Here is a 23,670-nt window from a genome sequence, read left to right as displayed (position 1 = left end):
GCAAGCCTGATTATAAAGGTGTGAGAGAAAAAATATGAAGTTGAGATTACCAAGCACCTGTACTGAATTTGCTGCCTCACTATTCACAGAGGAAGCAAAAAGTCCCATCTCCTAGAGACTGGGCTGCATTGTCCCTGTGTGCGCAAAGCGTTTGGAGGATAAGAAACACCAAAATGCTGCTTTGAAAAGCAGCAACACAAAAGCTGAGCAACAAAAGCTAAAGTGACAAAGGGGTTAACAAGACTTGCCTGAGATAATTTCACTTGTGCCAGTCAGACTGCTTGCAGGAGTGATGTGCACCTGATACTCTACCTCACCTGTGGATTTCCACAGAGACCCATCTTTTTTCCCCACCATTAGGCAGTCTTTAAGGGGAGAGATTGTGAAATGGCATAGACTAACAATATCTGTCTTTTATAGAGTGCCTTTCATCTGTCTACCTCAAGGTGCCTTACAAATTAAATGTTATTCCCATTTTACACATAGGGAAACTGTAAACAGGGGGTGACATGACTAACACAAGGTCACCCAGCAAACCAGTGGCAGAGCCAGGAACAGAACCCATGTCTTCTAACTCCTAGTCCAGTACCTTATTCACTAGGCCACATTGACCCCCCTATCAGCCATAGGCAGGCTGGCACCCAGCTCTATGTCACCTTCAGATCAGATGCAAATATTGCCTTGTCCCCCTACCCCAGGGCCTGGCTAAGATCAGCATCTAGATGGAAAGCAGCTGGCAGAATCCTGAAGACTAAAGAAACAAAACAAAAACAAAACTTGCCACGTCTATATCACCTTCTATTGAGGGTATCTGCCCTCAAATCATTAAACCTTAGCGCTCACCTGTATTCTTCACTGCTTCTAGACACACAAATAGCCACAGTCATAAAAAACTATGCTTTCCTGTGGTTGACGCAAAGACTGATCCCTCCTGTCAGATTCTGATTAGTCATGGTGATTCATACACTCATGAACTACAGGTTGCAAGATTAATTATCTTTGCCTACAAATGAAACCGGTGATCTAAAAAAACACCCAGCTCCACGTGGTTCAGAGCACAGCAGCCCATCTGCTCAGCAATAGAGGCCACCAAGAGCACATCACCCTGGTGCTCTGCTCTCTTCAGTGACTCCCTGTGGAATGCCAAGATTTCGGACTGAATTTTGAAAGCCTTCCCTTGGCCCAAGTTACTTGGAGCCAGGGCCACTTCACTCTGCCTTATTTTGACCTCCCACTAGAATAATGGAATTGTCTACCCCATGAGTCAGATTTGTATGGGAAGAAGACAGAGGTTTCACAGCTACTGGCCCACGAATCTGGAAATCACTTCTCAGAGTAAAATGCAAAACCCACTTCTCTGACCTAACCTTCTCAAGAAAACATAAAAAATAATTATCAAATAAAAACAAACTCCAGCCACTGCTGGCTGCAGGGAAGAAAGAGGCAAGTAGATGTTTGTGTGTTTGTTTTTCAGTTTGGCAATGTGCTCAGATACCATGTGTTCCATGTAGAAATCTACATAGATTAGTCTGGATTAGGCTAGGCTATGCACAGGGAGAAGATCAAGTAAATCCCAACAGGAAAATAGGAAAGCTCTTGACAAACGCATTGATAGCTGTGTAAAGAGAAAGCATTAAGACCAATACAAAGAATGGTAGAGTAACGGATTTAATAAAAGTATCAAGGAAGGAACCAGGCAGCTACAGAGCCATGAACAAGACTAAATGTGGGAAAGGCATTAAGCAGTATAATGCAGCACTGGGATTTACCATAAGGACAATGACCTTGGATAAACAAATGAAAGATGCTACAACATAGTACAAGTCTGCTTATCTATTCCTTGAATATTGACTAGGCTGACAAAAAGTTCCAAGTATACATAGTCCCTGCAGACTATGAAATATGTATCTACAAAGCAAATAAGCATGGTATAGAGGGGAAAGCTACTAAAACGTGATTTAAAATTAGCAAATAGCATTGTCAGTAAATGAGAACTGTTCAGATGATGAACGGGATACAAACTGAAGAGGGAGTGGGGGAATTAGGGCTACTGAAACTACTCCAGTTAGTAGGCTGGGGAAACCATACAAGCACCAAAAGTTACATCTACACTTACGGCAGAGTGTAGAGTACAGACACTACATGCCCAGCTAGCATGGGTATAAAGAGCAGTGGAGTCAGTAAGGTACATGAGTGAGTAGAGTGGAACCGAGTGTCCTACATGCCTGAACCCTACGGTGTATACACTACACGGCTTTCTACACGCCGAAGCAGTGCTTCCCACATCTACACCGCTGCCTTCCCCCTACCAGAGCCTTTCATTGCCGTGTGTAGCTATGTAACCCACACGTGTGTGGGTTACATAGCTACACACTGCAATGACAAGTGTGGACGCAGCGTGCCTTTCACTGTGGCATGTAGCTACAAGTGTACTGCTCGTACTCTACACACCGCCGTAAGTGCAGACAAGGCCTAAGGTAGAGTGTATGGGGGGAGGGGAGGTCTGCCCACTCAAATGAATTTAGGGTAAATATGGTAGGTGCAGCAATCATTATAATGTCTCCCAAAAGAAGATGTGTATACCCATAGATAAACAGTACAACAGACTTTGCACTGATTGATGACATTACAAGAAGTTTTGCTTCAACAGTCAATTCTACACTAGCTAAGCATAAAATCTTGTGAGGCATGTTATATTAAAATAAATCATTTCTGCAAACATTCAGAAAATGAGTTTCATCTTTTTCTCTCTTTTTTTTTTTTTAAAAGGGTAAATACCATGATAAAATGGGGATTGTAGTGGGGCGGCTGCCCCACTCCTGGAGAATTATGCTTCAGCAGGCCAGTAGGCCTGTGCAGATGGGCAGCCAATCAGAGAAGGGCTTATTGGGAGCCAATCAGGGCCCAGCTCAGCCCTATAAAAAGGCTGCTCAGGAAGGAGAGTCAGTCTGTCCCAGGCCTTTGAGAGGGGAAGGTCTGTCTCCAGAGCAGGGAGACTAGCACCTGGGACAGCGCAGCGCTGGGCAGGCCTGGGGGAGCAGAAGGGAACTCAAGCCCGGTGTCTGCCAGACTGCAGGCCCTGAGGGGAAGGGGAAGCAGCCCAGGGACGTGGACAGACGGAGGGAAGAGAAGGAGGACAGCGAGACTGCCGCCAGAGGGTCCCTGGGTCGGGATCCAGAGTAGAGGGCGGGCCTGGGTCCCCCCCTTTCCCCCTTGCAGTAAACCCAGCCATTGGCCATAGGGAGCGGCCATTATAGACTAAGCCAGATCCCTGACAAGAGGGATTAGACTTTGGGGGTGTGGTTGACCACGATGGCTGGAGCGCAGAGAAGGACTGCTGATAATACCAGATCCCCGGAAGGGGGTGAGACCGGAGCAGTGGGCACTGCTGGAGGGCAGTGTCCTGAAGAGGACGCCGCTGAGCAGAAAGCAACGCGGGTCCAGACAACAACAAAGGAGCAGAGGACGGACGGGACACCACCAGCGGCGGGAGCCCCACCAAGGACTGATCTAATTCCCGGAGCAACCAGTGGGAGGCGTCATGGTGGTGAGTCCCAACACCGTTACAGGGATTATAAAATTTATCCTCACAACAGAATGTTATCTTCCTTAAAAAACATGTGTACCTTCTTTCACAAGTTTGGGATAATAACCCTGAAGTTCACAATCCATTGTTGCATATTTCACATTATTGCACCATGTAGTTTAAGCTGTACTTCTAACTTAGTTATACTGAAGCTTTACAAACAGTGGACTGTATTTCTTTGAATTCATAAACAAAGAATCAATAGATTATTGGAGCTGCCACTATATTTTCTGGTTCCTGACAGCCATTCATAGATTCATAGATTCTAGGACTGGAAGGGACCTGCCCATTGATCACACCTTTTACCCTCTTTAACCTGCAAACTTCACAATTCAACTAAAGTCAAACTCAGTGACTGATAGAGACCAATGAGGCCAGATTATCTCAATAGACTATATGCAGCACAGACTCTGCATAGTGCCCTGAACTCTCCTGAACAGGTAGCATTTTTGTGGACAGTACAATAGGTTAAAAAAGCAGTAGGAATCACAATTCCAGGATGTTACTGAGACTAGTCCTTAGATTCACAGTTCCAATCACACGACATATGAAAGGATGTCCGTGGGGAGGCTGCATTAAGGGACTGATCTAGAGAGAACACTTTAGTTAGTGTTGCAGACTCTGTGAGCTAATGGGCGGAAAACCTCTTTTTGTGACAAGTACAACTTCAAAAAGGAGGAAAACCAACTTTTCAATATAGTAATTATTGCTTTTTAAAATGGAAATAATGTTTTCTAATCTATTCATGAGAACAATCTCACGCTGATATATGCATCTGCTCAAAACTCGCTCTTAAGTGAATCCGTTTATTACCTCCTATAAGATGGATATCACAAAACTATTGTATACAGAAAAACTTCATATACTGCTATGAGGCAAATGGTAGCAACTAGAACTGGTTGAAAATTGGGGCTTTTTTCCCCCATGGAAAGTGTCCAGGTTTTAGTAAAAACATCAAAAAATGAAAATGTTTGGCAGAAAACCAAAATATTTGATTAGGAAATATCACCACAATGCTTTATGGGAATTGTAGTTAAGTTGCCTCATTCCCAGATTCTCCTCTAGGGGCTGGGCTCCTTGGCCAGACTACATCTCCCTGATGAACCATCGTGAGCCACCATAAAGCATCATGGGAGCTGTAGTCTAGATAGTGAACTCAGCCTATAGCAGAGAATGGGGGCATGAGGTACCTGAAATACAACTCCCAGGATGCACCATGGTAACATTTCCTAACAAAAAAAATTCAGGTTTTAGCTATGTGTTTTTTTGATGAAGCCTCAATTTTCCACATAAAGACACTTTATATGAAAAAATGTTTTTTAGTTAAAAACCCAATTTTCCATCAAAAATGGTTCAGATGGAAAATTTCAACCAGCCCTAGTAGAAACCAAACTTGAGACTGAAAGTGCAGGCTGAAACTCTATTCACAACAACAAGATGTCCTGTTCTGCCTTGATTTTAGAGTCAAAGCAAGATTTACGAACTCAGGATCAGCTCTGGTCAATCAATACGTATATGGGAAATATTCAAGGAACACCTAGAATGATGAAGGAAGTTAAGCTGACTCCTTACCAGTATCTTTTCCATGCCCCAAGGAATCCCCCATCTATCCAGTTGGGACCAACTTCCTAATAACAATATATGAAGAGAAGGATGGTCACAATCCCTCCCCACCCCTCCCCCACCCAAACATCTGTTTCTAATACCCCAGGTTGAAAACCTTTGAGCAAAGTGAATCCTGTCAAATTCTAACCCTGCAAGTTCCTATTTACCACAATCTGCCAGACTACCAAAGTCAATTCAGGCGTGTTCTCAAAGTCTATGCTGGAGATCTGTGAAGTTTGTATGTCTGTAATAAATAGTTTTTGTGAGAGACAGGCATCTCTGTTGTAATTTAGGTTACATTTAAACTCTATGATAAGTGTCCCATTCATCTTCACCAAAGTTTAAAATATTAAATGGGTGGATCGTTGAAGTTCAGGAAAGAATGGAAGAGGGATCAAAAGTAGACTTAAATGTATTTTTATGAGTTTGGGGTCAGGATGAGTACAGCAAGATAGCTCCTTTCCTGCAGAAAGGTACCATTTGTCTTTCTAATTGATGCCAGTCAAAGGGAATTCCCAAAGGAACCGAATAATATATTTTAAATTTCTAAGCACAGTGATAACACATTCTCCCTCTTCAAAGACTGAGACTGAATTTTCAGATGAAATCCTCCTTTAAAGTGAAAGGTAAAGCCAAAACACTTGCTTTTGTTCTTTACTGCTTCCTTTTGACACACAGACTCTCCCCATTTTTAAGAAACAACAACATATTTCCTACTTGTTTTTCAGCTTAGAAATATCAGCTCCTCACTTCCCTAAGTTTACTCGATGCCCTTAGGAAAATCTCTGGAGGACCTGAATAGTGAGGTCACACGCTGTCACCTGAATACATGTGTATCACTCATGTGTGGAGGATAGATGCATTAGTAATATATACCAATTGCTGGGGTGATGCAATATACCAAGTGACTAGCTCAATCTTGTGAATGAAAATATACCTTAAATTGTGAAAATAAAATGTGTACAACCCCAAAAATATAACTGGTGCCTTGTATAATAAATACAAATTATTCTTTGAACCTTTCATCTGAAGATCACAAAGCACTATGCAAACGATTAATTAGAGGAGTGATGGACTAAATAGCTAAGGCACTAGACTAGGACTTCAGTGCCTGACTCTGGCCCAGATTTCCTGGGGGAGATCCTCACTTGGTTTAGTTATGTCATTGCCCCCCAGACTATGTGACCTTGGGAAGGCCACTTAATCTGCCTGTGCCTCAGTTCCATGTTTGTAAAACAAAGGTACTATTTCCTTTCTCCCTCCCTTTACCTGTTTTGTCTGTTCAGACCCTGATCCTGCAAAGACTATACATGCTTCACTTTACTCACCATACATAAAGTTAAGCATGTGTGCAAGTCTTTGCCTGATCAGGGCTTTATGCTGTAAGCTCTTCAGAGCAGTGTATTGTCTCTTACTATGTGTTTATAAAGCACCTAGCACAATGGAAACCAGCTCCCAGTTTGTGAACCACTGAGACCCTAACTTTTCCATATTGACTTCACGTGACAGGAGAAAAAAAGGTTCAGGATGCCCCTCACATGTAGCCATAAAGAAAAGAAGGGTGTTGGCAACCCCTTGAATCCATTTGTGACCCCCTGACTTAGACCGCCTGTTCTAGGGGATACCTTAATACAAATAACACTAACATCTGAGCCCCATGCCATTCTTAAGTTGTATAGATACAGTAGATATTATCAAACCCATTTTGCAGATGGGTAAATTACAACAGGTTAATTATGTTGCTCAAGACCAGACAGACAGTTTGTGGCAGAGTCAGAAACAGAATGGAGGAGTCTTCCTGACCATTCCAGATATTACCAGCCAATAATCTTGTCTTGGGAATTTTGACCTGTAAAACTATGGGGGGGAAAAATGTTTTGGGTGATGTATTTTTACCTGCATTCTGTAAAAACAATATGCAGCTAGTACACTTGATACTTGTTTGGCCTGGTTTGAAAAATTATTATAAAATTCTTAGCCATTTTTATGATTACTGTTAAACTGTTTAGCTTATTGTGAAAGTCATGAATTTAATCTGAGTGGCTCAGAGAAAAACTTGCAGAACCTAATGAAGCATGAAGTGAGAGCCACTGATTAGACAGCACTGCTGCAGGCAATATTTGTAAGTGTATCTTAGGATGCTTAAACAGACTGATGGAAATGCAGTAGCAGCAAAACAGTATTAGTAATAAAAATGTAATTCAAGTGCCATTTTCCTGAGACAACAAAGTTCATTAACTAGTCAAAATACTGTGGGAGACCAAATATATAACTCAATATAATACATACAAAACAGTGGTGATTTTTCTTTATTGCTTCTCAACATTTCATGCACTGCACCACACAAATATTAGTTAATATTCAAGATTAGGGTTACATTTTCATACAGTCTAAAACCAGTCCAGAATTTTGCACCTGCAAGAACACACAAGCTCTTGCAATGGTGCGCACAAATCAGGTACCCAGTCCAGTTTCCTGATTTTCATGTGCAAATTTGTGGGTGCACCTGCAACATTACTGGCACAAACACCAGAATGTACAAACTAAATTGAAGATGGCAGCTGAAAATATGGCCTCTGTTATATATAAATATTGTCCCCACAAAACTGAGCATTCTATGATGATTTGCACAAACTCTGTTCACCATAATGAATAAAGTAAACAAATAGCAATAATATAGATTTTGGCTCAAATAGCATAGTATCAATTTGGTATCTAATTAGGGGACTGCCCTTGCAAGGGAACGGATTAAAATGACCTGTTAGCTCTTTGTTTTCTCTAACTTCTATTGCCCTAGAGAAGTGTGCTTGCTTTCATTTATTTATTTAAACTAATAGAAAAAAAAATGATGTGCGTTATGTTGTACCATGACACTGGGTCAGGAAACCTGGAAAAGGACAGGTTCTGCTAATGGACACATAGTTTGCCAAACTTAAAAGCCTGAATCCAGCCTCCTCCCTCCCACACTTGAGAGAGGTAACCTCTGAGCGCGAGGGGAAGCAGCCAGCTCAGTCTTGCCCATCCACAGTCTGAAAACGGGCTCCTGAAATGGATGTCTAGCTCTCTCTGTTCCCCCATGTACACCCCCTCTCCTGCAATCTGTACTGTGGGAATGGACTGTGTCTGGGCTAGTGGTGCAGCATGATGAAACTTAGGTCCTAAGGCAATAGATATTTGAGTCAAACTGCCAGTGTTTGAATTCAGTTCAGCATAACCTGCCTGGTTCAGATGACCTCAGATTTCCTAAGTCAGCCTTTTTAAAGGCAGAGGGAAAGAAACACAATGCAGTTGGGCTGTAGGGACAGAGCTGTTTAAATGTAGTCCTATAGAATCAGACATATCTGACTGGAAGGGACCACGAGAGATTGTTTAGTCCAGCCCCCTGTGTTGAAGCAGGACCAAGTAAACCTAGACCATCCCTGACAGATGTTTATCAAATCTGTTCATAAAAACCTCCAATGATGGAGATTCCACAAGCTGCCTTGAAAGTCTATTACAGAACATAACTTCCCTTATAGTTAGAAAGTTTTTTCCTATAATCTAACCTAAGTCTCCCTTGCTGCAGATTAACTTCTATTACTTCTAATGAGAGAGGGGATGTTATTAATAACCTGATGCAACAGGTTCGTAAATGTTACAAAAAAGCCTTTGCATGTTTCCAAAGAAAATTTTAATAGAGATGGACCCCAACATAAAACGTCAAGATCCAGATACCATCTCCTTGAGATTTGGATGGCTCCTGGTCTATACTAGGTCACAACCTCAGAGGTGAATACCTTTGAACTTTGGGGAAATTTGGATCCAGACTTACTGTCTTAGGCCCAATGTCTACTTGCAACCAGCCTTGTACTTATGTAGCATAAGCCCGTGCGATGACTAAGCAGAGGCAAAACAGTAACAAAAGGCAGCAAGATCTGTCCAACAGCAGCCAATATTTACCACCATCAAACAAAAGAAGGTAACATAAGAAAAAGCAAGCAAAAAAATCTTCCCTGACCAGGCATCAACCCAGCCATCAGACCCCGTGTGCGGAACCCTTCTTTTCCACATGCATGCGCCCCTTCTGCTTCCCAGCAACCCTTCTTATAGACATTCCCTTCAGCACCTAGGTGGGTGAGGGGAAAGTGAAACTGGAGTTAACCTTCGTGTACCAGGGACTAGGTTAGTGGCCCCACACCCTGTCTCTTGGAGTTTGTATTCTTCAATCATGATGGAGTGGATGGGGGATAAGGTGAGTTATCAGCCATGGCATGTGGGCCTGACTGCCAAATTGTTGCAGAATATTCCTTGTAAGCCCATGACACTGTTCATCATGGTAGTGATAGTGAATCAGAGCATCGTCTTGTGACCTGGAGTCAGCTGACTTGGCATCTCCATAATGGACTCCCACAATGATCCGTTCTAGCGCCTCCTCTTTTCAACATATATACCTATGACCTACCAACAACTAAGACCAAGAAGTAGGTACATGTAGATGACATCTGTTGTGCTGATGTGGGTAATGATCGACCCTATATCAAAAGGTCACTCAGCCAGGACATGAATGCTCTGGCCCCTTATCTTCATCAGTGGAGAGACTTACATGATGTTAGTCTAAGACTATGGCCACAACCCTCCATATGGCCAATCAATCCCTTACTGTCTGTGTTGAGGATCATCCACTCCCTTTCGAGCCAGTTGTCAGTTATTTAGGAGCCAAACTGGACTGTAGTCTAACATTCCAGTCCCATGTAGAACACTTAAAGAAAAAGATCACCTTCCACACTCCCTTGATCCAGAAGCTAGCAGGAATTGCCTGGGGAGCAGAGGCAAATGTTTTACAAACCTCAGTCCTGGTGCTAGTATTCACTCCAGTGGAATATCGTGAAGCAGTTTCGGGCAGAAGTCGGCATATGCATCTCGTTGATTCAGAGCTGAACACAGCCACCTGTATTGTTAGTGGCCGCCTTAGCCACACATTAACATCTAATTTGTATGTGTTGGCTCATATTGCTCCACCAAAACTTTGACAAGATGCCATTACCCTTAAAACTACATGGAGGGCTAGGATGGATGAAAACTACCTGCTGCACCCAAGGCTGACAATGGTTCCGGTAGGTACAAATAAGCAACACCCACTTCCCACCAGAAGATCTGCCCGGCTCCAGAGGAAAACTACTACACCTGCAGTTCCTGTTGACTTGCCATGACTGACTTTGAGAGATCCTTTTGCAGCCTCATGCAGTCATGTCCAGGGCTGCCAGCTCAGTGCCAATATCGGGTGAACAAAGGCATGTCAGGGCTAATGGCTATGTCCTCACAGATTGGCAGTGACTCTGGGGTGGAGCGAGAAGCCTGCTGATGAATTTCAGAAGCTCTAACTTACAGCCACCTGTTTGCAAACTGGGATGTAAATCCTGGACCAGACTTAACAGGCTGCTGACTGGAATGGCCAGAGTGGCTGCCTCAGTGCAGAACTTTGGCTGAGCTCAATCTACACAGTGTGACTGCGGGACAACAATGCAGATGGTCAAACATGTGGTGAAGGAGCAGACTGGAGAGTTGACTGCAACACCTTGCTACTCTCAACAACGCAGCAGGTAGGCGGCCGAACAATCTAGATATCGACTTGTGATCCATACGAAAGAAGAATCACGACAGAGTGGATGGAGGCAAGGAGAATTATCAAAATATTATTGCAGAGAAGAATCTCTTAATATTTTTTGATGTAGGAGAAATGTGACCAGGAGCTAATGAATCTGAGCAACTTGTCTCTGAATTGGGATTATGTGAAAAATTACTCAGCAGTGTGGTATATTGAAAACTGTGTTATAACTGTGATCATCTGAAATTCTTATGGGTTTTTCCTGGTCCTGCTTGCAGGTTAGGGGGCCTTATAGGGAAGTGTCACCCATCTCCTGAGCACCCCCTCATGGCCAGGGATCACTTCGAAGGCATCCTGTCCTTGTTAGCTCCTGCTTGTGGGCCCCTTAAGAACCTACTAGCCTTTCCTGTGGATAACAGCATCCCCTACCAGAGCTGGTCTAATAACATAAATGGTTCAAGTGCCAAAATAAAATCCATTACCATAACACAAGAATTCACACTCAGCCCTGCCACACATGGAGCTTTTCCTCTGTCCCAGTCTTCTGTCTTCTTCCACTGGTGCATGCACAAATTTGCAGGTACACACATTGTGTGTGCGCACACTGTTACAGCGATAACATCTGTACATGCAAGTAATGGGTTTTCCCAAAGAGATTCCATCACCTCAATGTGAGAGTCAATAGTCCTGGAAAAGTGAGCGCAAAGGCAGAGCTGTGTTTATGTATGTATATGTGCAAACATGTGCACACAAGTTGAGGCTCACCTAAAATCAAGCAGTATATTCTTATATTATATTCTCCACACTCATTTCCCGATAACTCTCCCCAATCTCCAGTGTGAGTGAATAACACAAATTCCATTAGAAAGATGGTCACAATATTTTTTCCTTCGGGGACATGAGAATGCTTTTTACTTCGCAGTTTTTAATATTGTGCAATGAGACTGGTTATTAAACCAGGTGCCTCTACCTATTTTAAAAAGGGGGGAGGTGTTAAAAGAAGAGTTCGGGCTGAAGATCAATGACCAAACTTTAATATAAATAGCCCTATGTGACACATAGAACATTTGGGTAAGGTTGGTTTTGTTTTTTGTTTTTGTTTAAATTGGGAGTGAGCAGAAAATGCAATGCTAAAAACAGGTAACTCATGTGGACGTAGTCTATAGAAAAATCTACATGTTATAAGAAAAGAGTTCAACAGAATGTTATCAGAAATGTTTTGGGGAGGTTGAAAGAAAAAAAAATCCCAAGCTAAACAAACACCTGATTTGACTGTAGTTAAATGTATTACTTATTGTGGATGTGTGCTACTAGAAGATTGAAGACTGTAATATAGAGAGAGTTTTAAAAAACCTTCACCAAAAATATCAGTCATTTTTTTGAAAAGACAGAAAATCCCCCATGATCATTCCCATTTAGTGTCTTGGCTCCTCCTCTGATATGAACTCATGTAAAATAGCACAATCCCAGTCAGAAATTGTCTTAATAGTCAAGGAGAAATAACTCCTTAATGGAACCAACTTTGGGAATAGAGAACACCCCCAAAATATGAAGTCTTTGAAAGTACAGCAACCAACTATATGAATACAGGCTTTTCGGAGAATGGATTGAGTTAAAATATTCAATAGGCCTGTAGTCTGACTCTGTAAACTTCCAGGGGTTCTGAAAAAGGAGAGATGCCTTTGTCAGTCCCCTGACTGCACAGCAAGACTTTAGGGACATTTATCAGCAGAAGAAAACACAAACTAAAAGTGAAATCTTGGCAACAAGACCGATTATCAGATACTCTTGAGAAGGGCAGTTGTTAACATTCATCAACCGCAATGTCTGATTAAATGCAAAAGAAATAATTAATATAAAAGATCCCTCAGTCCATCCCACCTTCCATTAGGAGGAAGTAGATTATGAAGCCACATAAGCAACTGCACAGCTTTCCATTTTAAGCCCCATTTTGTCGCCACATGACAGTACCATTTTAGCTGATGAGTCAAGTGCCTAGCACCGCCCTCTAGGAACACTCAACAATGAGGAAACATAAGCATCCACGAACAACCCCAACCCCACTCCAAAGTTGGAGTCAGCAAAACCTAAACTAGGAGATCATTCTCCACCAACAACAGCAGAGCAGTCACTGCGCTGGACTGAGGTCTGTATCCAGAACAATGACAGTCTAGAAGACCCATGGCATTCAGGCACCAGAGGGTAGTAGATTAGACTGGTAGTGTCAAGTAATGATTTCTAGAGCAAAGGCCACACAATGGCTTAAGAAACCTGGCCATCCGGCAGGAGGCGTTTGACAATCACAACAAATAATGGATCCAATGCTAGAGCTGTTCAAATAACTGATTTTTTTGGTTTGCTGGCCAAAAGGGGGAGAGGGAGGGATTAAATTGTTTTGGGTCAACCCGAAACTTTTTTTAAAAATTCTTGTACCAAAAAAGTTGAAAAGAATTTAATTTGTCTTCCACGTAGTGTCTGCAACATCTTGATTAGTACATTTGTTTCGTACAGTAGATAAAACAAAAAATTGCTTCAAATAAAAAACATTAAATGTTTAATTTTGAAAATGTTAAAATGAAAGGTTTTGGTTTATCAGATTTTTTTTGTTTTTGTTTTTTGACAAACAATTCAGCAAATTCCACATGAATTTGCTAAATTATTAGGTCAACATGAATCTGCATCTTTCAGTGAAAAATAGTTTCATCCAAAACAATTTTGCCCAGATCTATTCAGTGCTTCCCCACTGGCCTCCATCAACCAGGAAGAAAGGTGGCTCCAATATCCACTACTTCATTGAACTTCACTGTCCTGAGCTCAGGCATAGAAGATGTAGGTAGCTTTTTTCCTGTCCTGCCCCTGTAGAAGGAGAAAGCTTGGCCTAAACCCATTTGGTTTTATCTGCACATGAACCAGAAATTTCTACACAATGGGAGGAACTTATCTCAAGTCAGCCATTGAGTAAAAGCAGATCAGGTTAACCAAGCCATTTACTGTATGAAACAAATCTACTAATCAAGACTTTCCAGACACTATGTGGGAGTCAAAGAATCTCCTTCACCTCCCACACAACCATGTCATTGAAAAAAATCTGTATTTTGCCATCAGCTTCATTGCATGACTTCTGCCTCTTGTCCTCTAGCTGCCTTGCCTCCTAGTTCACCTTTTGCAAGTTATCCATAAGCCAAGATGATCTCTTAGGGTAAAGCCTTAAGAGAAGAACACCAAGGCATAGGCGTGGACTCCATGGGTGCTCCAGGGCTAAAGCTCCCACTGAAAAAAAAAATAGGGGGTGCTCAGCACCCGCAGGGCCAGATGAATCTTTTATGGGCCCCAGGGCCCGGACCGTGGCCACGTCCCCATTCAGCCTCTTCTCCCCAAAGCCCCGCCCATGCTCCACCCTGGGGCCCTACCGGCACTCCGCCCCGAGGCCCCACCCCTGCTCAGCCTCTTCCCCATGAGGCCCCCCGTACCGCTCGCATGGGAGGGAGGGGGCAGAGAGGAGCACCCACTGGCAAAAACAAAAGTCAGCACCTGTGCATCCAGGGTTCACCCAATCAATGGCTGAGGATAAAAGATTATTAGAAAATGCCAAACCCTTAACAGAATGGCCTGTTGGAGCACTGTGCTACCTTCTGAGGCCTTGTGGAAGAACTCTGGTTCAAATAACCGTTCAGGGAAGACCATCCAAACCAAGCCCTTCAGTCTGACATGAGAGATGTGCCTAACCTTCAAAACAAAAGAGATAGTAGTTGGTCCACGACACAGGCCTGATTTCTAATTGTATAAACTCCCAATTCTATCAGACACTTGATCAAGACTAGGTTCACCTATGTGAGTTGAGAGGGATAGTCACATATTCATCATGACCATGAAATCCTGAGATGATTCCAAGTGTGCATCATCCAAGTGGTTGTTGACGTCACTGAGCACTATTAGCCCTTCAATACCATTGCAGCAAGGAACTCTGTTAACTCACACAGGAACTTTACAGTGCCACGGGACAACCAGTAAACCAAAACCACATCTAACAAGCGCCATCCCAGGGCTCACATACAAGCGGTACTCGATCCAGTTTTAGAGTAGGAGATCTCCAGAATGTCAAGTTGCTTGCAAAAAGCACAGTCATACCACCCCCTCGCTGATTCTTCTTAGCTACCTTAGTACTGAATATCTAGCCAGAACCAGCTGCAACAAAACCAGTACAGCAGTATCATCCAGCCAAACAGATTTCAGTAATACATGCAAGATTTAGGGGCTTCACCATTGAATAATGGACAGATGAAACTTTATTCAATATCGATCGTGCAATTAGTAGCATGAACTGAAGACTGGCTTCTTTGTCCACAGCTTCTTGAGAATTGACAGCAGACAGCTCCCGTGGAACACAGATTAACATCTCAACCCTTGTTTGTACTGTATCAGGGTGGATGGATGTGTGTGGGGTGTCTTATTTGCCCTCTACCACAGAAGCCAAGGAATCCAAACCTTCATAGCTAATCCCCCCCACCCTCAAACCTCCATGTCCCCAGCACACAGCAGCGTTTTTCAACCTTCTCAAGTGGCCTTCGAACAGATATAGGTAGGTACCAGAATAAAGTTCTAGGGCAAACTAAAGACCATCTAAAGCAGTCCATTCACCCTCCCAAGTCAACACCACTCTCCCTAAAACCCCAAACCCTGCTGCTAATGGGGGGAATCTAAAACTTAGCCCAAAGAAGGAGATAGACAGTTGCAGGGAAGACAATGAGATCTAATTCTGAGGTGAAGGAAAAGAAAGGCACAGGAGCAAGGAGGAGTATAGGTGGGGGAAGAATGGCTCCATTTTTTGCCATCTTTCTAGTGCACTGCCTTAGGCTGACATGCAGTCTGTCTGGCAGTAAGGCTGTCCCTGAGCTTGCTAATATTCTATCGACTGAATACTTTCATTTATATATAGGCTTGTATTCTCCTATGTTCTCTTTATATGTTTATTTGATATAATTTATTGGGCATGTGTTATCTTTTGATGGCACTTTAATTACCTGCATTGTATTTATTCCAAAATGCCAAAAGGGTTTGAAACACTCACAAAAAAAGAGCTTCCTGAACAAATCTCTCAGGTAGCAGATACCCTCCTATTTGCTGCTAGCTCTAAGAATAGGGCTACAGAGAGGACTGTATTTGTAAAACTCACAAAAGCTGTCACTGTCTTCTAAAACTGCTGTGTCTTTTCAAATTCATAATACAAAAGTGCAGACATCACATTCCATCTGGCTGCTTCACATAGTATTACACCTCCTGATCTCATTTAACCTAATATGACAAGACAGAGCATTGCAACCTATCAAGCTTTCAAAGTAATATGCCTACTTTCCATGTGTAGATAATAACCAGCAAACAGGACAAAGACTATCTTTCCGGTTACCAGCTACAATAATTTCAATGTCAGCACACCTCAGAGCAAGACTATAGTGTTATATATGTGCACACAAACATTATATGCAAGTGCACCCCATCGGTGGCAGTAATACTTATGTGATAAATGAACTTATCATATACCTTTGACTGCTTCTTCTCCTCTTGGTTCACCAATACATCTCCCTTCGACGTATTCCAATAATTTAACCCCTCAAACATGTTCAGACAACTGCCATTAAAAAGATAAAAGCCTACAGCTTGCCATTGAAATGTTCTTCCTTCTCTCCCATTTTAAACTGAGAATATTTCCAATCAAATTATACTTGCCCAAAGCCAAGAAGCGGCAAAAGTCAATCTTGAAACAGAACACAGCTGTTATGCTGTTCTGTGCATAAAAGTGACATGAGTTTAAATTCTGTTCTGTCACATCTTGCTACCTCAGGCTAGAAATGGGTGATTCATAACATAGGAAACAGGAGATTCCCAGCTATTCCATGTAATGCTCAAGTCCAGTCTTAGACCATCTTGAGGTATCAGATTTTTAATGCTGTGACATGGTACCAAAAAGATATTTGGTCATGTACATGAGTCCCTGGACAGTTGGACTCATAGTAAGTAAGGCACCTAGTCTAACAGGCAGAGGGATGCAAAAAGAATGGTCCCATTAAAAACCCATTTTAAAAAACTCTTAAATTGTTTTTCTATAGCATATTTAGCATAAACAGATGTATCATAGTGTAATGTGGCCTGAAGGGTTTGGGCATCATCATCATTATCATCATTTGTATTAGAGTAGTGTCTATAGGCCCCAACTACGATTGGAATCCTATTGTGCTAGGGGTAGGAAACCTATGGCACACGTGCCAAAGGCGGCACGCGAGCTGATTTTCAGTGGCACTCACACTGCCCGGGTCCTGGCCACCGGTCCAGGGGGCTCTGCATTTTAATTTAATTTTAAATGAAGCTTCTTAAACATTTTAAAAACCTATTTACTTTACATACAACAATAGTTTAGTTATATATTATAGACTTATAGAAAGAGGCCTTCTAAAAACATTAAAATGTACTACTGGCACGCGAAACCTTAAATCAGAGTGAATAAATGAAGACTCGGCACACCACTTCTGAAAGGTTGCCGACCCCTGTGCTAGGCACTATACAATCACATAGGGTGTGTCTTCACTGCAGAAAAAGGTGTGCTCTTAACCTGGGTTAGGTAATGGGAGTTAAAACAGCAGCAAAGACACAGGCTCCCCAGCTCCCTATAGGCTTTAACTTGAGCTGCTAACCCAAATTACCAGCCAAGCCTTCAGTACTAGTTTAACCCAAGTTAGGTAAGATGAGATAAGATCACTTTTTTCCCCCAGTGAAGACGTACACATCATACGAGAGAAGCTTTCCAGGGTAGGGACTACAACCGAAACAGACAAGGCAGACAACAGGTAGGAGGGGAAATAGAGGTGCAGAGAGGTGAAGTGAAGTGCCCAAGATTATAGGGCAAGTCAGAAACAGAGCTGGGAATAAACACCAAGTCTCTTGATGCCCAGTCCATCATCTGCATACCTTATTCATGGCCATTGCACTGTGTGCCAAGTATCACTCTATATGTAAATATTTATATCGCCCCATATAAACTTACTTTAGATTTACAGTGGAGGTCCTGACAGATACTTTGAGGTACTCCAAAAACTGACTGTAAAAATGGCATGCTAGAGTTTCTTGCCTCTGAAGGGTTTCTGGATCAAATACGATCATTTTACCCATAAAAAGATAATTAGAAAAACTATCAGCCATCTGCAATCTAAAAATCATCCTTGCTCTTCTTGGCTTGTTCATCACAATGAGTGGAAGACTCTCCCAGCCAAATTCTGTCTTCAGTTATACCTATGTGACTCCGTTCAACTGAGTCCAGCAACTGGAACTTAATTAACAGTTTTGTTAATTATGTATGAGCCAGAATAGAAAACAGCTTGTCCTATCAAAACGATGTTGTCTCTGCAGCACTGACAGGAACACAGAATCACAGAATCGTAGGACTGGAAGGGACCTTGAGAAGTCATCCAGTCCAGTTCCCTGCACTCATGGCAGGACTAAATATTATCTAGACCATCCCTGACATGTGTTTGTCTAACCTGCTCTTAAAAATCTTCAATGAGGGAGATTCCACAACCTCCCTACGCAATTTATTCCAGTGCTTAACTTCCTAACTATCAAGGTGGTTTTTCCTAATGTCCAACCTGAACCACCGTTGCTGAAATGTAAGCCCATTGCTTCTTGTCCTATCCTCAGAGGCTAAGGAGAACAACCTCCTTGTAACAACTTTTTATGTACTTGAAAACTGCTATGTCCCCCCTCAGTCTTCTCTTATCCAGACTAAACAAACCCATTTTTTCAGTCTACCCTCATAGGTCATGTGTTCTAGACCTTTAATCATTTTTATTGCTCTTCTCTTGACTTTCTCCAATTTGTTCACCTCTTTCCTGAAATGAGGCACCCAGAACTGAACACAATACTCCATCTGGGGCCTAAACAGCATGGAGTAGAGTGGAAGAATTACTTCTCATGTCTTGCTTCCAACACTCCTGCTAATACATCTCAGAACAATGTTTGTTGCAAAATAAATAATAATGATGATAATAATAATTAAAAAGCAATATTACACTGTGACTCATATTTAGCTTGTGATCAACTATGACCCCCAGATCCCTTTCTGCAGTACTCCTTCCTAGGCAGTCATTTCCCATTTTGTATGTGTGCAACTAATTGTTCCTTCCTAAGTGGAGTACTTTGCATTTGTCCTTATTGAATTTCATCCTGTTTACTTCAGACCATTTCTCCAGTTTGTCCAGATCATTTTGAATTTTAATCCTATCCTCCAAAGCACTTGCAACCCCTCCCAGCTTGGTATCGTCCACAAACTTTATAAGTGTACTCTCTATGCCATTATCCAAATCATTGATGAAGATATTGAACAGAACCAGATCCAGAACTGATCGCTCTGGGACCCCACTCAATATGCCCTTCCAGTTATCAGTGGTTCACAGTCAAACTAACTACTCTCTGGGAATGGTTTTCCAGTTTTGCACCCACCTTATAGTAGCTCCATCTATATTGTATTTCCCTAGTTTGTTTATGAGAAGGTCGTGTGAGACAGTATCAAAAGCCTTACCATTTTACCATGTTCACAACTCTCTTGCATTTGCTTTCCATAAAGACTCACATATTTGAACTTTATGAGCACAAATACTCAAGAAAGATAAATGCTTTAGCTCAAATAATCACATAGTTGAATTTTATATGGTACGTTCAGTTGTGAAATTCACAATTTGCATCATGCCGGCTAGTTGCATAAGTCACATTTATTTTTGTTTCTTGTTTGGATGATTTATGTCCTAACCAACATAGCATGAATTGGGATTACAACTAAATATACACAGTGCTGTGTAGGTTAGTTAAATTCATTTATTTAAATTACTACATACACTGTAGTCAAAGTTTACAACTCAAACAATGTCTACACCAAGAATTCTTCCTTTTAGAAATTCACAAATAATTGACAACAAATACATTCAAGAATTTCACATTCTGCTCACAGACAATATAAATCAGAAAGAAAAGGTGAAGTTTGCCAAATTATTTGTTGCAATCTATTCACTTAGCTCGATTAAACACCACATACTAATCTTTAGCAGTGGATCAGGAGATTTTGCTAAATAATTAAACTTCTAGTATATGTTTCCATTTCTTATTTGCAAAGCATGTGTCTTATTCTGAATTATCAATCACATTACACCTATTTTGCAATTAAGATTATAGATTTGGGCGGGGACAGAGACAGATTTAATTAAAAAAAAGTCAGTTTGCAACTTTGGGGATTGCCTACTGATTGAACATGACAGAGTTCATCCCCATCTAACATGGGTATCATTCTTATGCTGCATTGACAAAATGCATGACGCGTTTTCTCTATCATTTTTCATCTCTATAAAATGGCGCAGAGCTGGATTTTAATGCAGTAAAAGACGAGGAAAAATAATTTTATATACGTCATGTGCACACACACAAAGTGACTCGGAAACTTCATTAATAACAAAGAGAGCTGTTGGTTTTTTTAGCCATCTACCAGGCCTCATGCTAGCTACAACAACACTGCAAGTCAGCAATATGTGAAAAGAAGATCTTGTGAAAAAAGAACTCATTTGTAATATCCAGCTTTAACGTTTTAATTGTGTTTACTAATTATTTGTTGTATAACCTCCACCACTTATTGAAAATGACAACGAGACTAAGGCTTCAAAACCTCATGCATAATCTTATTATAAGAATTGTCTCATTCTTAAATCATTCTAATCTATGTTACCGTGAAGGATCAGGAGAATCAAAGAGGAATCCTCAAGCAGACACAAGAGGGAGTACTTTTTAAAAATAAAATCTCTGATATTTCATTATAAATATCACTTGCGTGGGAGATTTTCTGAGGCAGAAATGGCAGAGAGGCATCCCACAGACTTATTATGAAGCAGTGGAAACAGTGAGTAATGAAGAATTATTTGGGAATTGGCTGGATTCCTAAGCTATTAATTTACAGACTGTTTAATGTTTGTTTGGGGCTTTTCTGCCTTTTTTTTTTTTAATAAAGATGCAGAATTTTGAAAGAAAGTATAATTTTAGGTTATTATGTGGTCTCCATTGAAACACTTTTTATCTTAAAAAAACAAGTTTGTTGTTTGTTTGTTTTTTGGCCAGGGAGGGGCGGGCAGGGAGGGGAATAGTTATAGGACCCTGACTTCTTATCTAGGCTCCAGACAGGGAAAATCTAAAGAATTCTTTAAGGGCTTGATAAAGTCAGTGAAAAAACTCCCATTGACTTCAGTGGGCTTTGCATCAGGCTTAAATGATTACATCTATCTAGTATTGTTGCATGCAGTATTGTTGTAGCTGTGTTGATCCAAGGATATTAGAGAGAACAGGTGAGTGAGGTAATATCTTTTATTGGACCAACTTCTGTTGGTGAGAGAGCGCTCTGTGTAAGCTTGACTCTCTCACCAACAGAAGTTGGTCCAATAAAAGATATTACCTCACCCATCTTGTCGCTCTTACATCTATTTAGTGCATTCATCACCATAGTACTTAACTTGAGCTCTACTGTAGTACCCCGGAGCATCAAGTTCATAAGCATTTTATTGGCCACTTACCTCAAACCACTGCCCATGTGACTGCATTTTCAGGATGACACAGGGATCTGGCTTGGAAAGGGCATCTCGGTCTGATATGCCTTTGCATGCAACTCGCAGCTCTACTTTAGTCAGGCATGGGCTGCTAAAGATTCCCAGGGTATTTGCTGCTGATTCATAGATGTTGCTCATTTTCTGCATTCTCTGTTCTGTGAAGAGAGAAATGGATTGATCAAAAACAATTTATCCACAGTGCAATCCTTCTGTTCACATGGAAGCCGATCCAATTCTGTGCTGTGCAAAAAAAAAAAAAAAAAAAAAGACTCCCAATTTTATCATGGGTGAGATTCATAGCAAAGTCAAATGAAAATTTCTAGAGTTTTTCTAAACCCTGGAAGATGTCTAAATATAGAATAATAAATAATCCACAAAACTATCAAACTTTCACATTTATAAATTATTAGGCATGATTATTATGGTAGTGCCTAAAGGACAACCAAGAATGTGGCCCTACTGTGCTAGGCACTGTGCAAACACAGATGGTCCTGTGCTGAAGAGCTTATAGTCTAAATAGACAAGACAGACGTAGGGTGAGGGAAAGAGGTAGGACATACCAGCAAACTGTACAACATGATGGCACCAAACAGCATATTAGTTCCAGAGTTTATTTTGGGTTATGTGTGTTTGGTTAGGAGGGTATTAGCTAAATGGAAAGAAAAGTGAAGGGTAGGAGTGTGAGGGGACAGAGTGATGGAGGTGCAAGTATGGAATGAAACTGTGGTGAAGAGACTGTGAGGAAGGGGAATGGGGAGGGTTGAAGCAAATAGTCAGTCAGTATAGGGCAGAGAAAGTCCAGTCAAAACATTAATCAGATGGAGCCAAACTGAAACCCATCACCCTCACCCCAGGACTTTGGGAAGCTTCAGATCTGAAACTTAACTTCACAATTTTCAACTATCTCTATTTACAGCTGTATTTCTGCCCTTTATAATACATAGCAGCACATTTCCCCAGGCTGAAGGGCTCATTGGATGTAATTCTGAACATGCCCTCAGAGTCCCTCTATTCAAACCAATACAACATTTTAATTAAATGAGTTTAGCCGTCCTTAGCTCAGTCTCCACTTGGCTGTACGCCGCTTAACAAAAGGTGCGTATTCACTTTAGTACTTCCACATAACCCTACAAAGGGAAAGCCCCTACCATAAAGACGCGACAGTACACATAAAACCTGAACTATATTTACTCTCTACTTCCCATCTTCCTCGCTACAGAGTATAATCTCCACAGGTCAGTGTTATATTTATGGCACAGGCAGCAGAGCAAAAGAATGTATATGGGCAAGTCTCATCATTATGGATTGTACGCTCTTCGGGTTGGGAACCATGTCTTAAGAGCTTGTACAGTGCCTGAAAAAATGGGGTCTAAGGGCACTAGCTTAATACAAACAATTAAACAACTATCACCACCCATATTGCAGCTCAAGCTTTTGTTGCCCACAGTATAACAATGAAGCAGTGGCATCAAAACTGTGATGTGATCTATTGTGCCAATAAGGAATATTGGACCATTTTAGTTCAGTCATGTCATGTCTGAACTTCACAGGTTAATTTGACCTCTCAAATCTGATTCCTGTAATATGTGGCTTGCTATTGTTCAGGTTTTTCCCCCCAAGATAAGAGCTATAAACGAGTAATTTCACACTCTGCTAGAGAGCAGGATTAACATTACCAGATTATCAATCTGTTTTCTGTGCTCTCTTGAAATCCTCCTCGCTGCCCTCCATGCAACACCCCTATTTTCAGAGGTTCATGTCTGTGGAGAATTGTTTTGATAAAAGCTAACATTTGGTAATTTGGGAAGGAAATTAAAATTGTCCTTTCATTCAGAGTTCAAAAACAATCTGAGCACATCCACAGCATCGCCATTAATCTAAAAAGGCACAATTAGTTCAGAAACTTTCAACATTCACAATGAGGCGAGGACAATGACAAGCCAATGCAGAACTTTGAAAGAATGCAAATTAAATTTAGGAACACGTGTCTAACTGATGAAGCAGAACTCTCTCTCTCACTAATGACAGATGTGTGTTGTCTGTCTACTACAATTCCTCAAATCATTTTCTATCCTCGTCATGGGCAAATAACTAATTTTTTTCATTTCACTGGCTGTTCCAAAATACTGGGGGTGAGGGGTGGAATTCAGTTTAGGTCAAACGAAATTCAAAAACTGAAAAACTTCAATGGATTTGAAAAAAAAAATCTATTTCAGGTCAAACAAAACATGTTTAAATTTGACCCAAAATGGATTTTTTTTTTTTTTTTT

At 41.4% G+C, this 23,670-nt stretch overlaps 1 protein-coding gene across 1 annotated transcript in view; it reads right to left on the bottom strand.

Annotated features, from left to right (window-relative positions):
- Positions 1 to 21,547, bottom strand: part of CPNE4 (copine 4) — a 256,766-nt gene extending 235,219 nt beyond the window's left edge. Inside the window, exon 1 of the mRNA XM_065397919.1 lies at positions 21,368 to 21,547. Within this exon, the coding sequence (XP_065253991.1) occupies positions 21,368 to 21,547 (180 nt within the window). The remainder of the gene's footprint in view (positions 1 to 21,367) is intronic.
- Positions 21,548 to 23,670: the final 2,123 nt, after the last annotated feature.

The sequence above is a fragment of the Emys orbicularis genome, chromosome 2, assembly GCF_028017835.1.
Source record: "Emys orbicularis isolate rEmyOrb1 chromosome 2, rEmyOrb1.hap1, whole genome shotgun sequence".
Classification (NCBI taxonomy): Eukaryota; Metazoa; Chordata; order Testudines; family Emydidae; genus Emys; species Emys orbicularis.
This window is presented reverse-complemented; position numbering and strand designations above follow the sequence as displayed.